This window comes from Scyliorhinus canicula, chromosome 2 (assembly GCF_902713615.1).
Source record: "Scyliorhinus canicula chromosome 2, sScyCan1.1, whole genome shotgun sequence".
NCBI classification, from domain to species: Eukaryota; Metazoa; Chordata; class Chondrichthyes; order Carcharhiniformes; family Scyliorhinidae; genus Scyliorhinus; species Scyliorhinus canicula.
In genome coordinates this window covers 84,143,975-84,163,992 of record NC_052147.1, presented here as the reverse complement: position 1 = coordinate 84,163,992, position 20,018 = coordinate 84,143,975, and the positions used below count along the sequence as shown (strand labels likewise).

General features: G+C 51.0%; 1 protein-coding gene across 8 annotated transcripts in view; it reads left to right on the top strand.

The window, feature by feature from the left end:
* Positions 1-20,018, top strand: part of LOC119955427 (zinc finger protein DPF3-like) — a 402,756-nt gene that overhangs the window by 169,320 nt on the left and 213,418 nt on the right. For 6 of the 8 annotated variants that reach the window (XR_005458471.1, XM_038781601.1, XM_038781592.1 and 3 more), the window contains one exon: positions 17,705-17,829. Coding sequence is in view for 7 of the 8 variants with exons in the window: in XM_038781601.1 (XP_038637529.1) it covers positions 17,705-17,829 (125 nt within the window). In the remaining variant the exon portion in view is untranslated. The remainder of the gene's footprint in view (positions 1-17,704; positions 17,830-20,018) is intronic. The other 2 variants (XM_038781620.1, XM_038781583.1) reach the window with 1 other exon arrangement.

The following is a 20,018-nucleotide window of genomic DNA, read 5'->3' as shown; positions in this document are numbered from 1 at the left end:
ATCATCCCACATTCACAAGTACCACCAGCATCCCCTCCAGCTTCCCACTCACTATTATGTACCTACCCACCATGTCTGACACAATTCTCCCTGCCTCAAATGCCACCCATTTGTTAATCAGGATTGCAACCCCCCCCCTGGTCTTCGAATCCAAACCTGAGTGGAATACCTGGCCAACCTACCCCTTCCTCAATCTAGTCTGATCTGTAACCTTTAGGTGAATCTCTTGTTACATTGCCACGTCCGCCTTCAGTCCTCTCAAATGCGCGAACACGCGAGCCCTTTTGACTGCCTCATTTAGCCCTCTAACGTCCAAGTAATCAGCATCGTCGGGGGACTCCCCCCCCCCCCCCCCCTCCGCAGACTAGCCCATCACCCGTTGTAGGCCAGCCTCCATCCCGCGTTTCCCATTCCTGGGGCCCGCCCTTGGGCATTCGCCGTCCCCGACCTCCAATTTGTCCCCTAGTAACAGTTCCTCCCCCATCAGCAAAGCAGCTCCAGCCTCTCTCTTCCCCCCCAGCAACAGCACCAGAAACCTAACCCCCCATATCAAGCTTATCACCTGCTCGCCCCCCCCCCCCCCACTGTGCTTCTGTGAGTTCGCTGACCTGATAGCTCCTGCCCACGGCGCCAAACATACAATCTCCCCATTGTTGTCCCTCCTCTCCCCCGCTTGGACATACATATTCAAAACATCACATTTCTCAGTAAAGAAACAGCAGAACAAATCCCCTCCACCCAGCTCCCTATGAAACAAAGTTAACTTCAGAAACAGAAACAGCGCCTTATTATACATAACACTACTTATTCAAAACAACGTAAGAGTGATTTTCATCAAATTGCCACTGCAATGCTCTCCCCCAAGTTTCCATGTCTTTAGTTCACATCTAGTTGTTTGTCCTTGATGAAAGCCAATGCATCATCTGGTGTCTCAAACTGTTATGGGCCAGGGTTTATAGAACCCCAAAATGTATCATGGGTTCACCTGACCCATAACTTTTAATAGATTGTGGTATGGGGAGCACACGGCCCACTCTACAGGTGTGGTACAGCAGAAATGGAAAAGTATTTTTTAAAGCAAAACAATGTTTATTCTATGAACTCAAGTTAACCTTTTTAAAACATACAATGAACACCTTCGCAACCAGTAATTCAAATACAACCCCCAAAAAATACAACACTAAGTAATCCTTTAAGATTTCCTTTTAACATCCATAAGACTTGAAACACCTTTTACCAGAAGCACATCAGGTTAAAGTCACTACTGTTATTAGTTTTGAATCACCAGGATCGATTTACAGTCTTTAGATTACAAAGAGAGATTCATACACCTACTGGCTGTGACTGCAGCTATCCAGCTCTGAAAACGTAACTAAAACACACCCTGCAGCAAACAATCTAAAACGAAAGTAAAAAGCTGACAGACAGCCCAGCTCCACCCACTCTCTGCCATCACTGCAGTAATAAACACCCATTTCTTAAAGGTACTCTCACATGACAAAAGTAAAATTCCCGGTCCTCAAACATGACCCACTGACGGGATGGATACAGTATCCTGAACTTCACACTCTTCTTAAAGAGGGACGATTTTGCCCGATTAAATCCACCTCGCCTCTTGGCCAAATTCGCACCCAGGTCTTGATATATGTGCAACTCACAGTTCTCCCACCTGCTGCTCCGTTCTTTCTTGGCCTATCGCAGAATATGTTCCTTGTCCAGGAACCGGTGCATTCCTACGACCATCGCCCTCGGCGGCTCGTTCGCTCGGGGCTTCTTCGCAAGGGCTGTATGGGCTCTATCCACTTCCAGGGGCCGTGGAAATGCCTCGGTCCCCATCAACTTTGCCACATACTTGCCACATAAACCCTTGCGTCTGATCCCTTACTGCCCTCAGGGAGGTAGACGATTCTCAAGTTCTGTCTCCTGGGCCTGTTCTCCAAGTCTTCCAGCTTCTCCTGTATTCTTTTCTGGCAGCCATTCATCATCTCTACCTTGGCCTCAAGAACGCTTATATATTCCTCGTGCTTGGACACTTTTTTCTCTACCTCCTGAATCGCACGCCCGTGAGTTCCTTGACCATGCACCACCTGATCAATCAATGCCTTAATGTTCATCTTAAACTTGGTAAAACATTGTTCAAAAACTTCACCAGCTGTTCAGTCGACCACTGTGCCATCTCCCCGCAGGCCTGCTTCTCCGACATGTTTCCCCGAATTGAAGGCTCTACCCGCGTCTTTATTATTGAACTTTGTCTTCTTATATGGCCACTTCTAGTCCAATTCTCCACACACTCGTGGGGGATTTCTCCTCACCGTCTCACCCTCCATCAATTTATCCAGTAAAATTCGGAAAAAAACAGGAGAAAAGGTCCAAAAATTCCATAACAAGCAGGAGCTATCAAATGTGCGACCTACTCCTCCATGGCCGCCACCGGAAGTCCAACACCTTCTCCTTTTTGATCTTGATGTGATCCAAACCATCTACACACCCTACCCCAGACTCATCATCCACCATGTCATTCTCTTTGGTAAATACTGATGTAAAGTACTCATTTAGTACCTTACCAATTTTCTCCACCTCCACGCATAGATTCCCTTTCCTGTCCTTGAGTGGGCCAACCCTTTCCCTGGCTACCTTCTTGCTCTTTATATATGGAGAAAAATCCTTGGAATTGTCCATAATCCTGTTTGCCAATAACTTTTTGTGACCACTTTTAGCCCTCCTGACTCCTTGCTCAAATTCCTTCCTACTTTCCTTATATTCCTCACAGGCTTTGTCTGTTACCAGCCTTTTATCCCTTACAAATATTATTATTATTATTATTAAATGCTTCCTTTTTCTTTAGACTAGGCCCACAAGATCCTTCATTATCCAAGGCTCCCGAAATTTGCCATATTTCTCCTTCCTCACAAGAACATGCCAGTCCTGAATTCCTATCAACTGAGATTTGAAAGGCTTCCACATGCCAGATATTGATTTACCCTCAAACACTGCACCCAATCTAGATTCTTCAGTTCCTGTCCAATACTGTCATAATTAGCCTTCTCCCAATTTCGTGAATTCACCCAAAGATTACTCTTGTTTTTATCCAGCAGTACCGTAAAACTTACAGAATTATGGTCACTATTTCCAAAATGCTCCCCAACTGAAAATTCGACCACCTGGCTGGGCTCATTCCCCAATTATAGATCCAGTACGGCCCCTTCCTTTATTGGATATATCTGGCGCGATTCTCCGATGTCACGCCGGTTGGGAGAATAGCGGGCCGCGCCAGTTTTTCATGTGACGCCGGTCCAATGTGCTCCTGTTATTGTCCCAAACGGTCAAATGTTGTCCGTTGTGTTTCGCGCGCAAAACCACGGAGAATCGCCCGATGCACCCCAAATGGTGATTCTCCGACACCCCTGCTATTCTCCGGCCTGGATGGGCCGAAGTCCCGACGTCGTGACGTCAGGTCACGCCGTTGCCGTCCACACCTGCTTTTTAAAGTTGTCAGCCAGTTGTGTTGGCTGACGAGCAGTGAGGAGGTGAGAGGACCGTCCCGGAGTCTCCGCAAACTGGGGAAGGCATCCCCGAGAACGCAGCGGCCAGTGGGAGGGGGGGGAGAGAAGTGGGGGGGGGGGGAAGAGGGAGAAGTGGGAGGGGGGAGAGGGAGAAGTGGGAGGGGGGAGAGGGAGAAGTGGGAGTGGGGAGAGGGGGAGGGAGAAGTGGGAGTGGGGAGAGGGAGAAGTGGGAGGGGGAGGGAGAAGTGGGGGGGAAGGGAGAAGTGGGAAGGGGGGGAGAGGGAGAAGTAGGAGGGGGAGAGGGAGAAGTGGGAGGGGGTAGAGGGAGAAGTGGGTGGGGGGGAGAGGGAGAAGTGAGGGGGAGAGTGAGTGAGTCATGGGAGGGGGAGAGTGAGTGAGTGGAGGTGGGAGGGGGGAGAGTGAGTGAGTGATGGGAGGGGGGAGAGTGAGTGAGTGGAGGTGGGAGGGGAAGAGTGAGTGAGTGGAGGTGGGAGGGGGGAGAGTGAGTGAGTGGAGGTGGGAGGGGGAGATGTGAGTGAGTGGAGGTGGGAGGGGGGAGAGTGAGTGAGTGGAGGTGGGAGGGGGGAGAGGGAGTGAGTGGAGGTGGGAGGGGGGAGAGTGAGTGAGTGGAGGTGGAGGGGGGAGAGGGAGTGAGTGGAGGTGGGAGGGGGGAGAGTGAGTGAGTGGAGGTGGGAGGGGGAGAGTGAGTGAGTGGAGGTGGGAGGGGGGAGAATGAGTGAATGGAGGTGGGAGGGGGGAGAGTGAGTGAGTGGAGGTGGGAGGGGGGAGAGTGAGTGAGTGGAGGTGGGAGGGGGGAGAGTGAGTGAGTGGAGGTGGGAGGGGGGAGAGTGAGTGAGTGGAGGTGGGAGGGGGGAGAGGGAGTGAGTGGAGGTGGGAGGGGGGAGAGTGAGTGAGTGGAGGTGGGAGGGGGAGAGTGAGTGAGTGGAGGTGGGAGGGGGAGAGTGAGTGAGTGGAGGTGGGAGGGGGAGAGTGAGTGAGTGGAGGTGGGAGGGGGAGAGTGAGTGAGTGGAGGTGGGAGGGGGGAGAGGGAGTGAGTGGAGGTGGGAGGGGGAGAGGGAGTGAGTGGAGGTGGGAGGGGGGAGAGGGAGTGAGTGGAGTGGGTCGTCCACCCCCGGCTGCAACATCACGAGGACACGGCCGCTAGTTGCCCTGTGGCTGATGGGCACAGGCCACTGATGCACCGGTGAGGAGGACGTTGTTAACGGCCCGTTGGATGCAGAAAGTGACCAGGGATTAGGCTGCCCGCGTGTCAGCAGCGCGACCAGGTCACCGGGACACAAAGGTATCCCGTGGCAGGCGGCTGCCGAGGTGTCGACTAACCTCCGTCTAACATGTCGTTTCTCTGCTCTCCACCACCCTTCTGTAGGTGACCATAATTTATCGAACCGAAAGGCTATGTTCAGCGCAGTGGTTGGGGCTGCTGCACTGCAGTTGGACATCCAGCAGCATCCACAGCGACATCCCACAGTGGATGCAGGGGCAGCTGCAGCAGTCAAGGGAATGGCCTCGGAGTGGCCCGTCGTCGAGCAGCATGGGGGGGAGAAGGAGGAAGAGGAGGAGGAGACATTGATGGTGGAACCAGGGCGCCAGAGGTGACGAGCGAGGCCTAGGGTGAACCGTGGCCGGATCTCTTTTGAGACACTGCCGGACGTCACCTGCAGGAGGAGACTCCGGTTGAGCAGAGAGACGGTCGCACATATCTGTCACCTCGTGGTGCACCTCGCCTCACGTGGAACGGGAGGAGGACACGCGATACGGTTGCTGTCAAGGTGACGGTGGCACTTAACTTTTATGCTACCGGCTCCTTCCAGTCTCTGAGCGGGGACCTATCCGGGATATCGCAGGCATCGGTGCACAGGTGCATCCGGGATGTGACCGACACCCTATTTGCCATCGCCAACCACTACATCACCTTTCCCGAGGACAGAGCAAATCAAGAAGCACGTGCCCGTGGATTTGTCAACGTGGCCGGGATACCGATGGTCCAGGGAGTGATTGATTGTGTTCATGTCCCCATTCACCTGCCTGCAGGCAACAGGGAAGTGTTCACAAATAGGAGGGGGACATACTTCATGAACATCCAGGTGGTATGCGACCCCCACATGAAGATCATGTACGTGTGAGCAAGGTTCCCTGGGAGTGTGCATGATGCCTACATTCTTGCGCCGTCATTCATCCCTGCTATGTTTGAGGGATGCCCCCCCCCCCCCCCCCCCCGCCCCCGGCTGAGTGGCTGGTTGCTGGGCAACAGGGGTTATCCACTGAGGTCTTGGCTGATGATGCCCATACGGAGGCCTCAGACCAACGCGGAGACCCTTTACAATGAGGCCCATGCAGCAACCAGGGGTGTGGTGGAGCGCTGCTTTGGTCTGCTGAAAATGCGATTCAGGTGCCTGGACCACTCCGGAGGGGCCCTGCAGTACCAGCCTGAGAGGGTCACTCGCATTGTTGTGGTCTGCTGTGCGCTGCACAACATCGCGAATGCAGAGGGAAGATGCCCTGGTGGAGGAGTCGGAGGGAGAAGCCAGTGGCAGTGGTGCCAACACGGAGGAGGAGGAAGAGGAGGAGGAGGAGGAGGAAGAGGAGGAGGAGGAGGAGGAGGTTGGTGGTGCGCAGCACACAGACACGACCCGGGTGCTGGTAATGTCCAGGAGGTTGCACGACGACTCCGGCGAGGACAGCGGGCACGCGATGCGTTGGTGGCTGCAAGATTCATGCGTCGCGTGCGACGGCATCACTGAACACTACCACTACCACCTGCATCGCCAGTCGTGCAGACGGTCAGCACACAACTCCTCCCCCCCCCCCCCCACCCGCACCCCCGCTCCGTGTACACTGCTGCACTTCAAGATCATCCTTACCACTGAGGCACAACGGTATGGCACGACATTGATGGCTGTGTCAGAGGGTGTGATCAGTGCCATGTAGAATGATGACAGCCCGCTCTGTGATGAGCTGTGAGCTCAGAATCGTTAGACAAAGTCTGACTCATGGCGATAGCTGATCCATCCATCTCGGTGGTCGCTGAGTTCGTCAGGGACACTCCATCACGTGCCCGCGTGGGGTAGCTGTGGGAGGGGACGGGGGGGAAGGGACTGCACACCCGGCACCTAACTTTCACCGCTCGTCAACCCCAGCGACACTCGGTCACCATCACGATCCCCGTGGCAACGGAAAAATCACAGTCTTACAAGTTAGGTGCAACAGTGAGTTTAATGGTGAATATTAAGTACAGATGCCCTAGCCCCTACAACTAAACTGTGCCCTTCACCCATGCCAACTTACTGTGTGTCCCTCTTCATTGCCTTACGGGCCCTACCAATACGTCTAAGTGAATCCCCAGATGGTACAGTAGGAGTGGAGGCGTACTGCTGAGAATCACCCCCCGCGACATGTCTCCCCGTCGGCACTCGTTTCCTGGGGCGACCCGGCCTTGATGGGCCAGGCTGCTCCGCGGGCATTTCGGATGACATGGTGCCACCCTGCTCTGCCCGCTGCCCACCCGATGCACCAGGGATGGGACGGGGGGAGGCTGAGCGTTCAGGGACGTCCCGTGATGAAGTTAATGGGACGGTCCCCAGAACCCCCTCCCTCGGGGAGCCCGGTGGCCCCCGGGCCTCACTGTGGGATGGAGGTGCGAGCGAGGAGGTGCCCCGTCGCCCCACCGACACCTGGCGCTGCCAATCCTGGAGGCCTGCAACCATATCGACCAGGGTCCGAAGGTTCGCAGAGACAGAGTCCAGGGAGTGAGACATTCCTGCCAGGGACTGTGCGACCTCAACCTGTGAGTGCGCGACGCCATCCAGCACGTGCGTCAGGCGGTTGATGCTCTCCGCGACTGACTGCTGGGACTGGGCCATGACGTGCTGGGACTGGGCCAGGGCCCGTAGCGCGCCGGCAATGTCATGTTGTTTCTAGCGCATTGCTGCTTGTGAGAGGGCAACCCTCTCCGGGGCCATGGATGACACGTGCACATTAAGCCCAACACCTTGCAGAAGCTGACCCATGGCCGAAACCGTTTCACCCATTGCCTCAACCGCGGACGCCACCCGTGCGATATCAGCCTGGGTGGCTGCCATGAGCGGCACCACTCCCTGCTCCTGGACGTGGTTTGACTCCTCTACCTGCGTCTGCAGCTGCTGGAAGACGGCCCTCATCCCGTCATTGTGTCCCTGGGTTTCAAAATGCATCGGCTGTCCAGGTGGGTCGAGTAAATCCAGGAACCCGGGAAACGTCTGGCCGCCAGCTGGATGCTGGGCCTGGGCTGCCCTCCGACGTCCAGCCCCTCGGCTGCTCCGACCTCCACCTGCTGTACTGGTTCAGCTGTGTGGTGCACACCAGACCGTGACCCAGGAGCCTCATCACTGAATTGCCCAACCGAGGTGATTGTCTCTGGGATGGTGGATGGTGTGAGAGATAGCAGAGCCACAAGCTCTAGGTCCTCGTCCGTCATAAAATCAGCAGTATCCTGGTCCCAGTCATGTCCGAGCGCAGGGCGCACGCGGCCCATGTCTGGTTCTCCCTCAGGTGAGACTGTTGAGTGTGTCACCGTCCTGTGTGCGTCCTGCTCTTGAGTCCCCGAATTGGCGATTGGAACTCCTGGCTGACCTCCTGCCACCCTCTGGCGTGCAGCCCTGGGTGGTCGTGATGGATGGAAGCCTGGATGTGGCAGCAGACGGCCCTGGACGTTCGTCAGCACGCCCTAGGGAACAGATTAATACGGGGTTAGTTAGACACGCTCGGCCGGGCGTTGGATGGTCCAGTCGGTAGAGTGTGAGGGCACAGAGGATGGGGGGTCCAGTGGGTAGAGTGTGAGGGCACAGAGGATGGGGGTTCCAGTGGGTAGAGTGTGAGGGCACAGAAGATGGGGGTTCCAGTGGGTAGAGTGTGAGGGCACAGAGGATGGGGGTTCCAGTGGGTAGAGTGTGAGGGCACAGAGGATGGGGGTTCCAGTGGGTAGAGTGTGAGGGCACAGAGGATGGGGGTTCAGTGGGTAGAGTGTGAGGGCACAGAGGATGGGGGTTCCAGTGGGTAGAGTGTGAGGGCACAGAGGATGGGGGTTCCAGTGGGTAGAGTGTGAGGGCACAGAGGATGGGGGTTCCAGTGGGTAGAGTGTGAGGGCACAGAGGATGGGGGGTACAGTGGGCAGAGTGTGAGGGCACAGAAAATGGGCTGGGGGGCGGTTTGTCATGCAGGGTTGTCTCACTTGGTTCTGCATTGCGCGACCTCCCGGGTGGCAGATCCACCAGCAAAGTCCAGTGCCCTCTGTTCAAACACTGTCAGGGGGTGCATGATGGGTGAACCCCCTCTGGTCCTGTTCCGCTCCCGGCTGTTGTGAGCAGTCTTGTCCAGTTTAGGGGGGCCTAGATAGATCATCACAATTCAGCAGGTAGCATCAGGGCGTTCAGATATTGGCACAGATAGATAGATAGAACAGTACAGCACATAACAGGCCCTTCGGGCCCCAATGTTGTGCCGAGCAATGATCACCCTACTCAAACCCACAGATCCACCCTATACCCGTAACCCAACAACCCCCCCCTTAACCTTACTTTTTAGGACACTACGGGCAATTTAGCATGGCCAATCCACCTAACCCGCACATCTTTGGACTGTGGGAGGAAACCGGAGCACCCGGAGGAAACCCACGCACACACGGGGAGGACGTGCAGACTCCGCACAGACAGTGACCCAGCCTGGAATCGAACCTGGGACCCTGGAGCTGTGAAGTATTTATGCTAACCACCATGCTACCGTGCTGCTCAGTTTGCAGAGTGTGAGGGCACAGGTTGGGGAGAAAGTTGCAGCTACACCATGGCATCTCTCCAGGGGGTCGCAGCGCTCATGTGGGTCTGTGACAACTTTGTTAACCACCCTCCACACTCTCGCCCCCCCCTCCCCTTTGTGCCCGGGGGGGAGCTGGGTGATGAGTGACATTGGGGGGGTGGGGGATGGTTGTGACCCGGGGGCACCCTCGTGGCACTTACCTTGGCAGCCCTGGTGAGGTTGTGGAGCTTCTTGCGGCACTGCTCCCCAGACCGAGGGGTCTGCCCCACAGCACTGACTGCCGTGCCCACCTCACGCCAGGCCTGTCGCACAACGCTGGAAGGGGGCGATGCCCTCGTCTTGGGCATATGCCCCTGCGCTGCTCCACGTCATCGAGGAGGGTCTCGAGGTCAGTCTCACCGAACCTCGGGGCAGCCGTCCGTGGCTCCGTCATTTTTACCCCCTCCCTTGTTGTCGTCGCTCGCGCCCTTTTATAAGAACATAAGAACATAAGAACTAGGAGCAGGAGTAGGCCATCTGGCCCCTCGAGCCTGCTCCGCCATTCAATTAGATCATGGCTGATCTTTTGTGGACTCAGCTCCACTTTCCGGCCCGAACACCATAACCCTTAATCCCTTTATTCTTCAAAAAACTATCTATCTTTACCTTAAAAACATGTAATGAAGGAGCCTCAACTGCTTCACTGGGCAAGGAATTCCATAGATTCACAACCCTTTGGGTGAAGAAGTTCCTCCTAAACTCAGTCCTAAATCTACTTCCCCTTATTTTGAGGCTATGTCCCCTAGTTCTGCTGTCACCCGCCAGTGGAAACAACCTGCCCGCATCTATCCTATCTATTCCCTTCATAATTTTAAATGTTTCTATAAGATCCCCCCTCATCCTTCTAAATTCCAACGAGTACAGTCCCAGTCTACTCAACCTCTCCTCATAATCCAACCCCTTCAGCTCTGGGATTAACCTAGTGAATCTCCTCTGCACACCCTCCAGCGCCAGTACGTCCTTTCTCAAGTAAAGAGACCAAAACTGAACACAATACTCCAGGTGTGGCCGCACTAACACCTTATACAATTGCAACATAACCTCCCTAGTCTTAAACTCCATCCCTCTAGCAATGAAGGACAAAATTCCATTTGCCTTCTTAATCACCTGTTGCACTTGTAAACCAACATTCTGTGACTCATGCACTAGCACACCCAAGTCTCTCTGAACAGCGGCATGCTTTAATATTTTATCGTTTAAATAATAATCCCGTTTGCTGTTATTCCTACCAAAATGGATAACCTCACATTTGTCAACATTGTATTCCATCTGCCAGACCCGAGCCCATTCACTTAACCTATCCAAATCCCTCTGCAGACTTCCAGTATCCTCTGCACTTTTCGCTTTACCACTCATCTTAGTGTCATCTGCAAACTTGGACACATTGCCCTTGGTCCCCAACTCCAAATCATCTATGTAAATTGTGAACAATTGTGGGCCCAACACGGATCCCTGAGGGACTACACTAGCTACTGATTGCCAACCAGAGAAACACCCATTTATCCCAACTCTTTGCTTTCTATTAATTAACCAATCCTCTATCCATGCTACTACTTTACCCTTAATGCCATGCATCTTTATCTTATGCAGCAACCTTTTGTGTGGCACCTTGTCAAAGGCTTTCTGGAAATCCAGATATACCACATCCATCGGCTCCCCGTTATCTACTGCACTGGTAATGTCCTCAAAAAATTCCACTAAATTAGTTAGGCATGACCTGCCCTTTACGAACCCATGCTGCGTCTGCCCAATGGGACAATTTCTATCCAGATGCCTCGCAATTTCTTCCTTGATGATAGATTCCAGCATATTCCCTACTACCGAAGTTAAGCTCACTGGCCTATAATTTCCTGCTTTCTGCCTACCTCCTTTTTTAAACAGTGGCGTCACGTTTGCTAATTTCCAATCCACCGGGACCACCCCAGAGTCTAGTCAATTTCGGTAAATTATCACTAGTGCATCTGCAATTTCCTTAGCCATCTCTTTTAGCACTCTGGGATGCATTCCATCAGGGCCAGGAGACTTGTCTACCTTTAGCCCCATTAGCTTGCCCATCACTCCCTCCTTAGTGATAACAATCCTCTCAAGGTCCTCACCTGTCATAGCCTCATTTCTATCAGTCGCTGGCATGTTATTTGTGTCTTCCACTGTGAAGACCGACCCAAAAAACCTGTTCAGTTCCTCAGCCATTTCCTCATTTCCCATTATTAAAACTCCCTTCTCATCCTCTAAAGGACCAATATTTACCTTAGCCACTCTTTTTTGTCTTATATATTTATAAAAACTTTTACTGTCTGTTTTTATATTCTGAGCAAGTTTACTCTCATACTCTATCTTACTCTTCTTTATTGCTTTTTTAGTAGCTTTCTGTTGCCCCCTAAAGATTTCCCAGTCCTCTAATCTCCCAGCAATCTTTGCCACTTTATATGCTTTTTCCTTCAACTTGATACTCTCCCTTATTTCCTTAGATATCCACGGTCGATTTTCCCTCTTTCTTCCGTCCTTCCTTTTTGTTGGTATAAACCTTTGCTGAGCACTGTGCAAAATTGCTTGGAAGGTTCTCCACTGTTCCTCAACTGTTCCACCATAAAGTCTTTGCTCCCAGTCTACCTTAGCTAGTTCTTCTCTCATCCCCTTGTAATCTCCTTTGTTTAAACACAAAACACTAGTAGTTGATACAAAACACTAGTATTATGACGCGGAGTGGCATAATTCGGGAGTCAATCGGGCGTCATTCGGGCATCGCGGCCTTCAGACGTTCCCCCCCCCCGTGTTTCCCGTGGCCCCGGTCCTAGCCCATTTCCAGGGCAAGAATCGCTCGTGAACGGGGCCGTTTCGCGCCGTCGTAGAACTCGGCCGAGTTCACGACGGCTTTCCCGTGCGGCATCGGAGAATCGCGCCCATAATGTTTCAATCGATGTTTTGATTCACATAAACAATGTGCAGGGGTATGGGAAAAAGGCAGGGCAATTGCCATGGAGAACTGGTTCAGACACAATGAGCCAAATGGTGCCTCTTGCGCTGTAACAATTCTGTGATGGGTAAATTAAATGCTAACAACCAAGGGGATGAAAGAGATACCACATGAATGAATGGAAGGGATTGCATGCAGACTCTTGAATGAAAAATGGATGGGGGTTGTTGGTGTGGCTCAAGAGAGATGGGACACGTGCAGATTCATAAGGCGAGGGAGGAGAGGAGAAAGAGGAGAGACACCCTCAGGGCTTTGTGACACTTTGTCACACTCGATAGTCAGCCAATGGAAACATTCATGAAGTGCAGCAGGTGTGCTGCAGGAGTAATCACTGGGAGTTCCAAGGAGGGATAAGGGCTGTGTGCTCAGTGGAAATAATGCAGTTTGATGTACAGGGCTGTCTTCCATTCACTGCCCATGTGCTCGTCTGTCTCTGTACTGGGCTGCAGATGGCATGGTGATTGTGATGGGAGGCATCTGCAGCCTGAATTTGAGAAACGCAGGATAAAGGTGGTGGGGTATTTGAAGCTTTCCTGTGGGGGTAACCCTTAGAAGGTGACCGTAGGTGGTGACTTGGTGATATTATCACTGGACTACTGGTCCAGAGACCCAGGGTCTTGCGTTCAAATTCACCATGACAAATTGTGAAGTTTGAATTCAATAAAAATCTGGAATTCAAAGTCTAATTGACATAGAATTTATTTACATAGAATTTACAGTGCAGAAGGAGGCCATTCGGCCCATCGAGTCTGCACCGGCTCCCGGAAAGAGCAACCTACCCAAGGTTAACACCTCCACCCTATCCCCATAACCCAGCAACCCCACCCAACACAATTTTGGACACTAAGGGCAATTTATCATGGCCAATCCACCTAACCTGCACATCTTTGGACTGTGGGAGGAAACCGGAGCACCCGGAGGAAACCCACGCACACACGGGGAGGATGTGCAGACTCCGCACAGACAGTGACCTAAGCCGGAATCGAACCTGGGACCCTGGAGCTGTGAAGCGATTGTGCTATCCACAATGCTACCGTGCTGCCCATGAATGTGCCCATCAATGATGACCATGAAAACTTTGCCAATTGCCGTAAAAATCCATCTGGTTCATTCATGTCCATCAGGGAAGGAAATCTGCCATCCTTGCCTGCTCTGGCCGATGTGTGACCCGAGACCAACACAGCGATGTGGTTGGCTCTTAACTGCCCTCACTGGAATGGCCTAGCAAGCCACTTAGTTCAAGGGCAATTAGGGATGGACAATAAATATTAGCCCAGCCATCGCTATGCCCACATTCCAAGAATGAATTTTTAAAAAAGTACAGCCTCACGAGGGGGAGAGTACAGGTCCACATCGGACATGTGCACCAGCCATGATATGTGGAAGGGATGTTCACCACAACAATTATAGATCCAGCATTATTGGGGGAGGCTGGAGAATAATAGGACGGAGCTCTACCTTCACATCATGAAGTTACGGGTCAAAGACAGTCCAAAAGGGAATGTTGAAGCTCCTTTCAAAATAGTAGTGGGGAACTGCACTGTAAATTCTATGATAATCTAAACCACCATCTTGCTCTATCAGAGTTATTGTGCAATATTAATCTGACAATGGAAACATTTCTGAAGTGGTAGTGTCTGAGACTGTGGGAGAAGTGGGCAGTGCTGCAATAGGGACCCTTTCCAGGGGCATCTGCCAATTTGCTGGTGTTGCAAGAGTGAACTGTAGACTTGCTGTGAAGGAAGGAGGAAGACCTCGCAGCGAAGAAACCATTGGAAGCCAATGCATTCATCAGCACTGCAAGAGGGAAACTCATAACTCGCATTACAGTCACAGCCTATCAGAATTGACAAATCATAATGTATAAATTGGCAATGCAGACAATCAGGAAGGAGGCATAGTGCAATATTTATGGCATTCCATTAATGGTGGCTAGTCAAGTCTCTCCAGATTTGGCATTCCTAATGGGCCGAAGGGCATCGGTAAGGAACCATCAGCAATTTATTGTTAAATAGAAAACCAGGTCAGAGATTGTAACACTGAGACAGGTTAGTTAGCGTTTCTCATTCAAACCTTTTTGTACCAATCCGGGAGTCAGATGTCACGTTTCTGGGATGGTTTCCTGGTCACCTCAATGTTGGTGTTAGCACTTCGAAGACAAGGCAGCATCAATATCAATGTACGTAGGGCTGAAACCAATTTGGTTCCAAAAGTTGTACGTTGACCCTGCAGTGGAAGGTGGGGCCCAATATGTAGAGTGGATGAAGTACTTCTTCAGAGCAAACAGCATAATTTTGAATGAAGAGCAACGGGTCATTCTGCTGACCGCGTGTGGGCCAGGAGCCTTTGCCATTATGCGCAGTCTCACTTTTCTGGAGGCACCAGACACAAACATTCCAGGAATTGACGGACTCAGTAAAAGAGTACTATGACCCTAAGCCACCTCTAATCCTGCGAAGGTACCGGTTTTATTCAGCATTCCGAGACACTGGGGAGTCAGTTACAATATTTTTAACAAGATTAAGGCGATTAGCAGAGGCTTGCGAATTTGGCCTGACGCTAAATGAGATGCTTCGAGACCGTTTGGTATGTGGAATAAATAATTTACCAATACAGAACCGTCTGTTAGCAGAGACCAAGCTGGATTACAAACAAGCAATGCAGCTGGCTTTGTCCTTAGAAAAAGCAGCAAGCGGAGCACATGAGTTACAAGGTACTCCAATGGAGGTAGACGCCCATACCAGTGAAACTGAGTTAAGGGGGTACCGCTGGAGGATAGGCAGCTGCATAGCCACCCTCAGGAACGACGCGGATAATAAGTTAACCAGGCCCAATCGCAGAAGCCCTGCCAAGCAAGGGAAAATTTGGTCCAGACAGACGGCAGCCCCTGCAGCCTTTCGCCCGACAAAATATTGTAGTTGTTGCCAGAGATCTGAGCCAGAAAGGAGAAATAGAATCCCAAAACCATCATCTTGGAGAAGGGCACGTAGGCTAAGGTAAAGATAAAAGAACAGCTTTCCTCCGAGAACGTCTTGGCACACTACGACCCCAGGAAAGAGTTGGTGCTCACGTGCGACACGTTTCCATATGGTGTTGGTGCAGTTTTGGCACACAAGAGGGCAAAACGGACAGGAACGACATATAGCATTTGCTTTCAGGATGCTGGCAGCAGCAGAACAAAAGTACGCCCAAATCGAAAAGGAAGGACTGGCTGTGATCTTCGCGGTGAAGAAATTGCACCAGTACTTGTACAGATGGAAATTCACAATAATTATAGACCACAAGCCATTGCTGGGTTTGTTGAAAGAAGACAAAGCCATACTAATAGCTTCGACCTGGATCCAACGCTGTGGGTCCTACTACTGGCGGCGTACCAGTATCAACTGGAGCACCGGCCAGGAACCCGGGTGGCAAACGCCAATGCACTAAGCAGGCTGCCATTACTGGACGCCCCGCTATTACTCTGTACTCAAAATAGAGGTAATGGTAATGATGCTACATTTCCTGGACACCCTTCAAGTGACCGCACAAAACATTTGTTTATGGACCCAAAGGGACCCGGTTTTATCAAAAATAAAACTCCTTGTGCTAACTGGGGAGATGAAAAGACCAATCCAGGAGGAATTCCACCCTTACTGGAGCAGAAGAGAGCAGATCACCATGGAAGACGGGATCCTGCTGTGGGGGGGCTCGAGTAATAGTTCCAAGTCGAGGCCGCCGAGCCATACTGGCTGAACTACATCATGGACACCCTGGAGTCTCAAAAATGAAGATGCTGGCCAGAAGCTATGTCTGGTGGCCGGGCCTGGACACAGACATTGGTAGGTCGGTGTCAAGAATGCAAACAAGGGCAGAGAGTGCCACCAGCAGCCCCGCTGCACCCATGGGATTGACCAGGTAAACCATGGTCTGGACTTCATGTTGATTTTGCAGGCCCGTTTATGGGTTCAATGTTTTTTATAATAATAGATGCCCATTCCAAATGGCTGGACGTCCACAAAATGAACTCTGCAAATTCAACAACTACCATTGAAACTCTGCACCTTGTTCGCAACTCATGGTATCCCGGAGGTGTTAGTTACGGATAATGGATCGGTTTTCACCAGCCAGGACTTCACAAAATTAATGAAGTCGAATGGCATTCGGCACATAAGGATGGTACCATACCACCCGGTGGTTTGGCGGAGAGAGCTGTCCAGACCTTAAAAGTTGGGTTGAAGAAACAGTCAGCAGCATCATTGGAAACCAAACTGTCGCGCTGGCTATTTGACTACAGAACAACCCCACACGCCACAACGGGAATAGCACCGGTGGAGCTACCCATGGGCCGACGACTCCGAACCCGGCTGAGTCTACTGTTCCCGAATTTATGTGGCAGAATCGAGCGACACCAAGAGGCCCAATGCAGGGGCCACAACAACACTCGCTGAGAAAGGCAGTTCAACACGCGTGAAAATGTATGGGTCAGAAATTGTGCGAATGGCGTGCAGGAACAGTCAAGGCCAGGACAGGACCTGTGTCATATGAGATACGTGTGGGAAAACATGTAATAAAGAAACACTTGGACCAGGTGCGGGCCTCAGATTTGTTTCCTCCTCCGGAGCTGACTCAGACCAGCATACCAAGGATCGTGACCGACAAACTATTCACGCCCCTCCGACACCACTGGTGAGGAGTTCGGACTCAGAAATGGACACCGTGGATGATGCCGCAGCTGTAGCCCTGCTGCCAGAGGAGGAAACAAATCTGAGGCGACCCGCACCTCAGGCACTCACATCGAAAAACAAAGCGGGAGACCCATTAGTCACGAGGACCATGGGGGCTCCTCGAACTTTGGGGGGGAGGGGTGTAATGACTTCGGCCAGGTGTTTGACTGAGTTAGAATATGAGTTCCCTGATTAGTGGCCCAATCAGGGAACCCCTTTCTGTGTATATAACAGGGAGTGTCAGGTCTCTGCACTCCCAGTGTAGACAGCAGACTGAATGGTCATAGTTGTTCAGCTGTTGGGTTTGTAAATAAAAGGAATCCTGGTGACGGGACTTCTGCCTCTGTGGACTTATTACACCCCACAACCCTGCGCATTGATCATGGCCAATCCACCTGACCTGCGTATCATTGGACTGTGGGAGGAAACTTGAGCAATCGGAGGGAACCTACGCAGACACAAGGAGAAAAAACAAACTCCACATAGTCACCCAAGGCCGGACTCGCTGTGAGGCAGTGGTGTTAACCACTGTGCTTCCCCTTTTCCTCTCATATCCTTTCATGTATTAGTCAGCTACTAAAACCATTGCCACCTGTACTTGAACTGCGTGTTTGAACCTGTCCAATCAGGTTTTATTGTATCATGTAATATGTATATTTTCCATTTTTACAAAGAAGGTGAGATCTCCTTAAAAAACGATGGTGTGTCAGCTGAAGGGACAACGTTGGAAGCTCTGCTCCGTGGAGAGGCACTGGAGAAAAACAAATCAAAAGATGACGAAGCCCTTCATGAAATTCAGGTCTGTCATTTTATTTGTTTATGAAAGTGGCAGTTCCCACTGCACAGTTGATCCCTAAATCTAGGGTAACCAATCTTTATATTCACAGGAATTATTGTATCACCATGAAGTCAGCTTCTTGTCATCAGACCATTCGTTGTTTACTGAGAGTGTGAGCATGGATAACTTGCAGTTATCAAAAAAAAAGCTCAACAACTTTCAATTTCACTGTTCTGCAGTGCTTCTATATGATTACCCTTTTGGATTACCAGATTCCCTTTCTTTCAGTAAACAAACTTCCTTCACATCCCCTAACTTGTACGCTTGTGGGTTGCTGGTCAAATTCTGTATAATCCTTCATCTGAAGAAATTGATATTTACAAGAAGTTGTTTCGGTCGATCTGTCGATTATTCTTTTTTGTTTACTATGTACGTACTGTGTATGTTTCCATGGCTGTTACTTTTCACTGTACTTCGGTACATGTGGTACATTCAGTACACCAGGGGCTGGTTTAGCTCACTGGGCTAAATCGCTGGCTTTTAAAGCAGACCAAGCGTGCCAGCAGCACGGTTCGATTCCCGTACCAGCCTCCCCGGACAGGCGCCGGAATGTGGCGACTAGGGGCTTTTCACAGTAACTTCATTGAAGCCTACTCGTGACAATAAAGCGATTTTCATTTTCATTTTCATGTGACAATAAATCAAATCAGAGAGAAGAGGAATTGCAGCAGATGCTGTGCATAATATCCAGGGTATAATTGCCAGCCACTCCTTTTAGAATTCTGTAATGATGAATGAGGTTAAATTCACTACATCTGCTGGCATGCATATCTATGCACTCTGCACTGCTTATTTTCATAAGTGCTATTTATTTATTATAGCTTCGACAGAGGTAGGTTCAGTTCGCTAGGGAATCATTTGATTATGGTCATTAATAATGAAACCTGTTTGCATGAGGTTTCTTTCTGCAGGATACTTTTTGTATTAAATTAAACAAGTGATTCATTGAATTAGTTTCCAATTATGACTTTGTTGTTAATGAAAGTAATTTATTTTCTTAAAAGCTAAATACACCAAGTTATCTCAATGACAATGTACTTTTTGATACAGTCTGTGTAACAGTGTGCCATGTTGCAGAAAAATGGAGGGTAATTGGAAAGTTTGAGTGGTTGCCCAACCCCTTTACTTGTAGGCAAAATTACGTGTTCTGCTCAGGCCTGCATTAGCCTTCTAGGCCCGGCCGTTGGCACAACTATGCAACTGTCAGTGGATTTTCCCAACTAAAACTAAGTGCCCCTCTGTGACATGACTTACACTGTAAGTTATACAGGGGAGATGGTGACATAGTGGTAATGTCACTTGACTTGTAATCCAGAGGTCTCTCTGGAGACACGGGGCATGATTCACCCAAATGGGAACAAAGTCCCATAGTGAGCGCGTTTAGTCGTAAGTTTGCCGGCAATCACAATACAGGGAAACATATGGCTATACAACTTGCGTTGTATAAGAGCCCTGAACGGGGAATGTGTGGCCAAGGCCACACATAGCCCCATTTTGTACATTGGGAAACTGCTCGCCGGAACTGCCCAGTGTAGCACGACATCGGGATGCCATTTTAAATGGCCCAATCGCGCGGGTGCAAAAATGCCAACCTAGCACCCTGGCAGTGACCATGTCAGCTGGCAGTGCTACATGGATACCTTGGCAGTGCAAGGCTGGCACCCAGATGGCACTGCCAGGGTTCCCAGGTGGTACAGCCCTGCTCAAAAGGCATGCAACTAGATTCCTTGGGAGACCCTCATGAGTGCCGTTCCGTCTGGTCCCCATTTGTGGTGCCCAATGCTGAATAGCACAAGCTCGAGGTCTCCGAGGTAAAGGAGATGAATCCCAATGCCTCGGGTACCTTGGAAATCTGCACATTAGAGTGTGACTAACTGTCTCTCTCTAATATGCAGATCTCGTGAGGCGTTGCACGCTCCCGGCTTTTAAAAAAAAATTTTTTTTTCCAATTAAGGGGCAATTTAACGCGGACAATCCACCTAACCTACACATCTTTGGGTTGTGGCGGTGAAACCCAACCCACGTAGACACAGGGAGAATGTGCAAATTCCACACAGACAGTGACCCAGGGCCGGGATTCGAACCCGAGTCCTCCGTGCCGTAGGCTGCAGTGCTAACCACTGTGCCACATACCACCAAGGTCTCCCAGC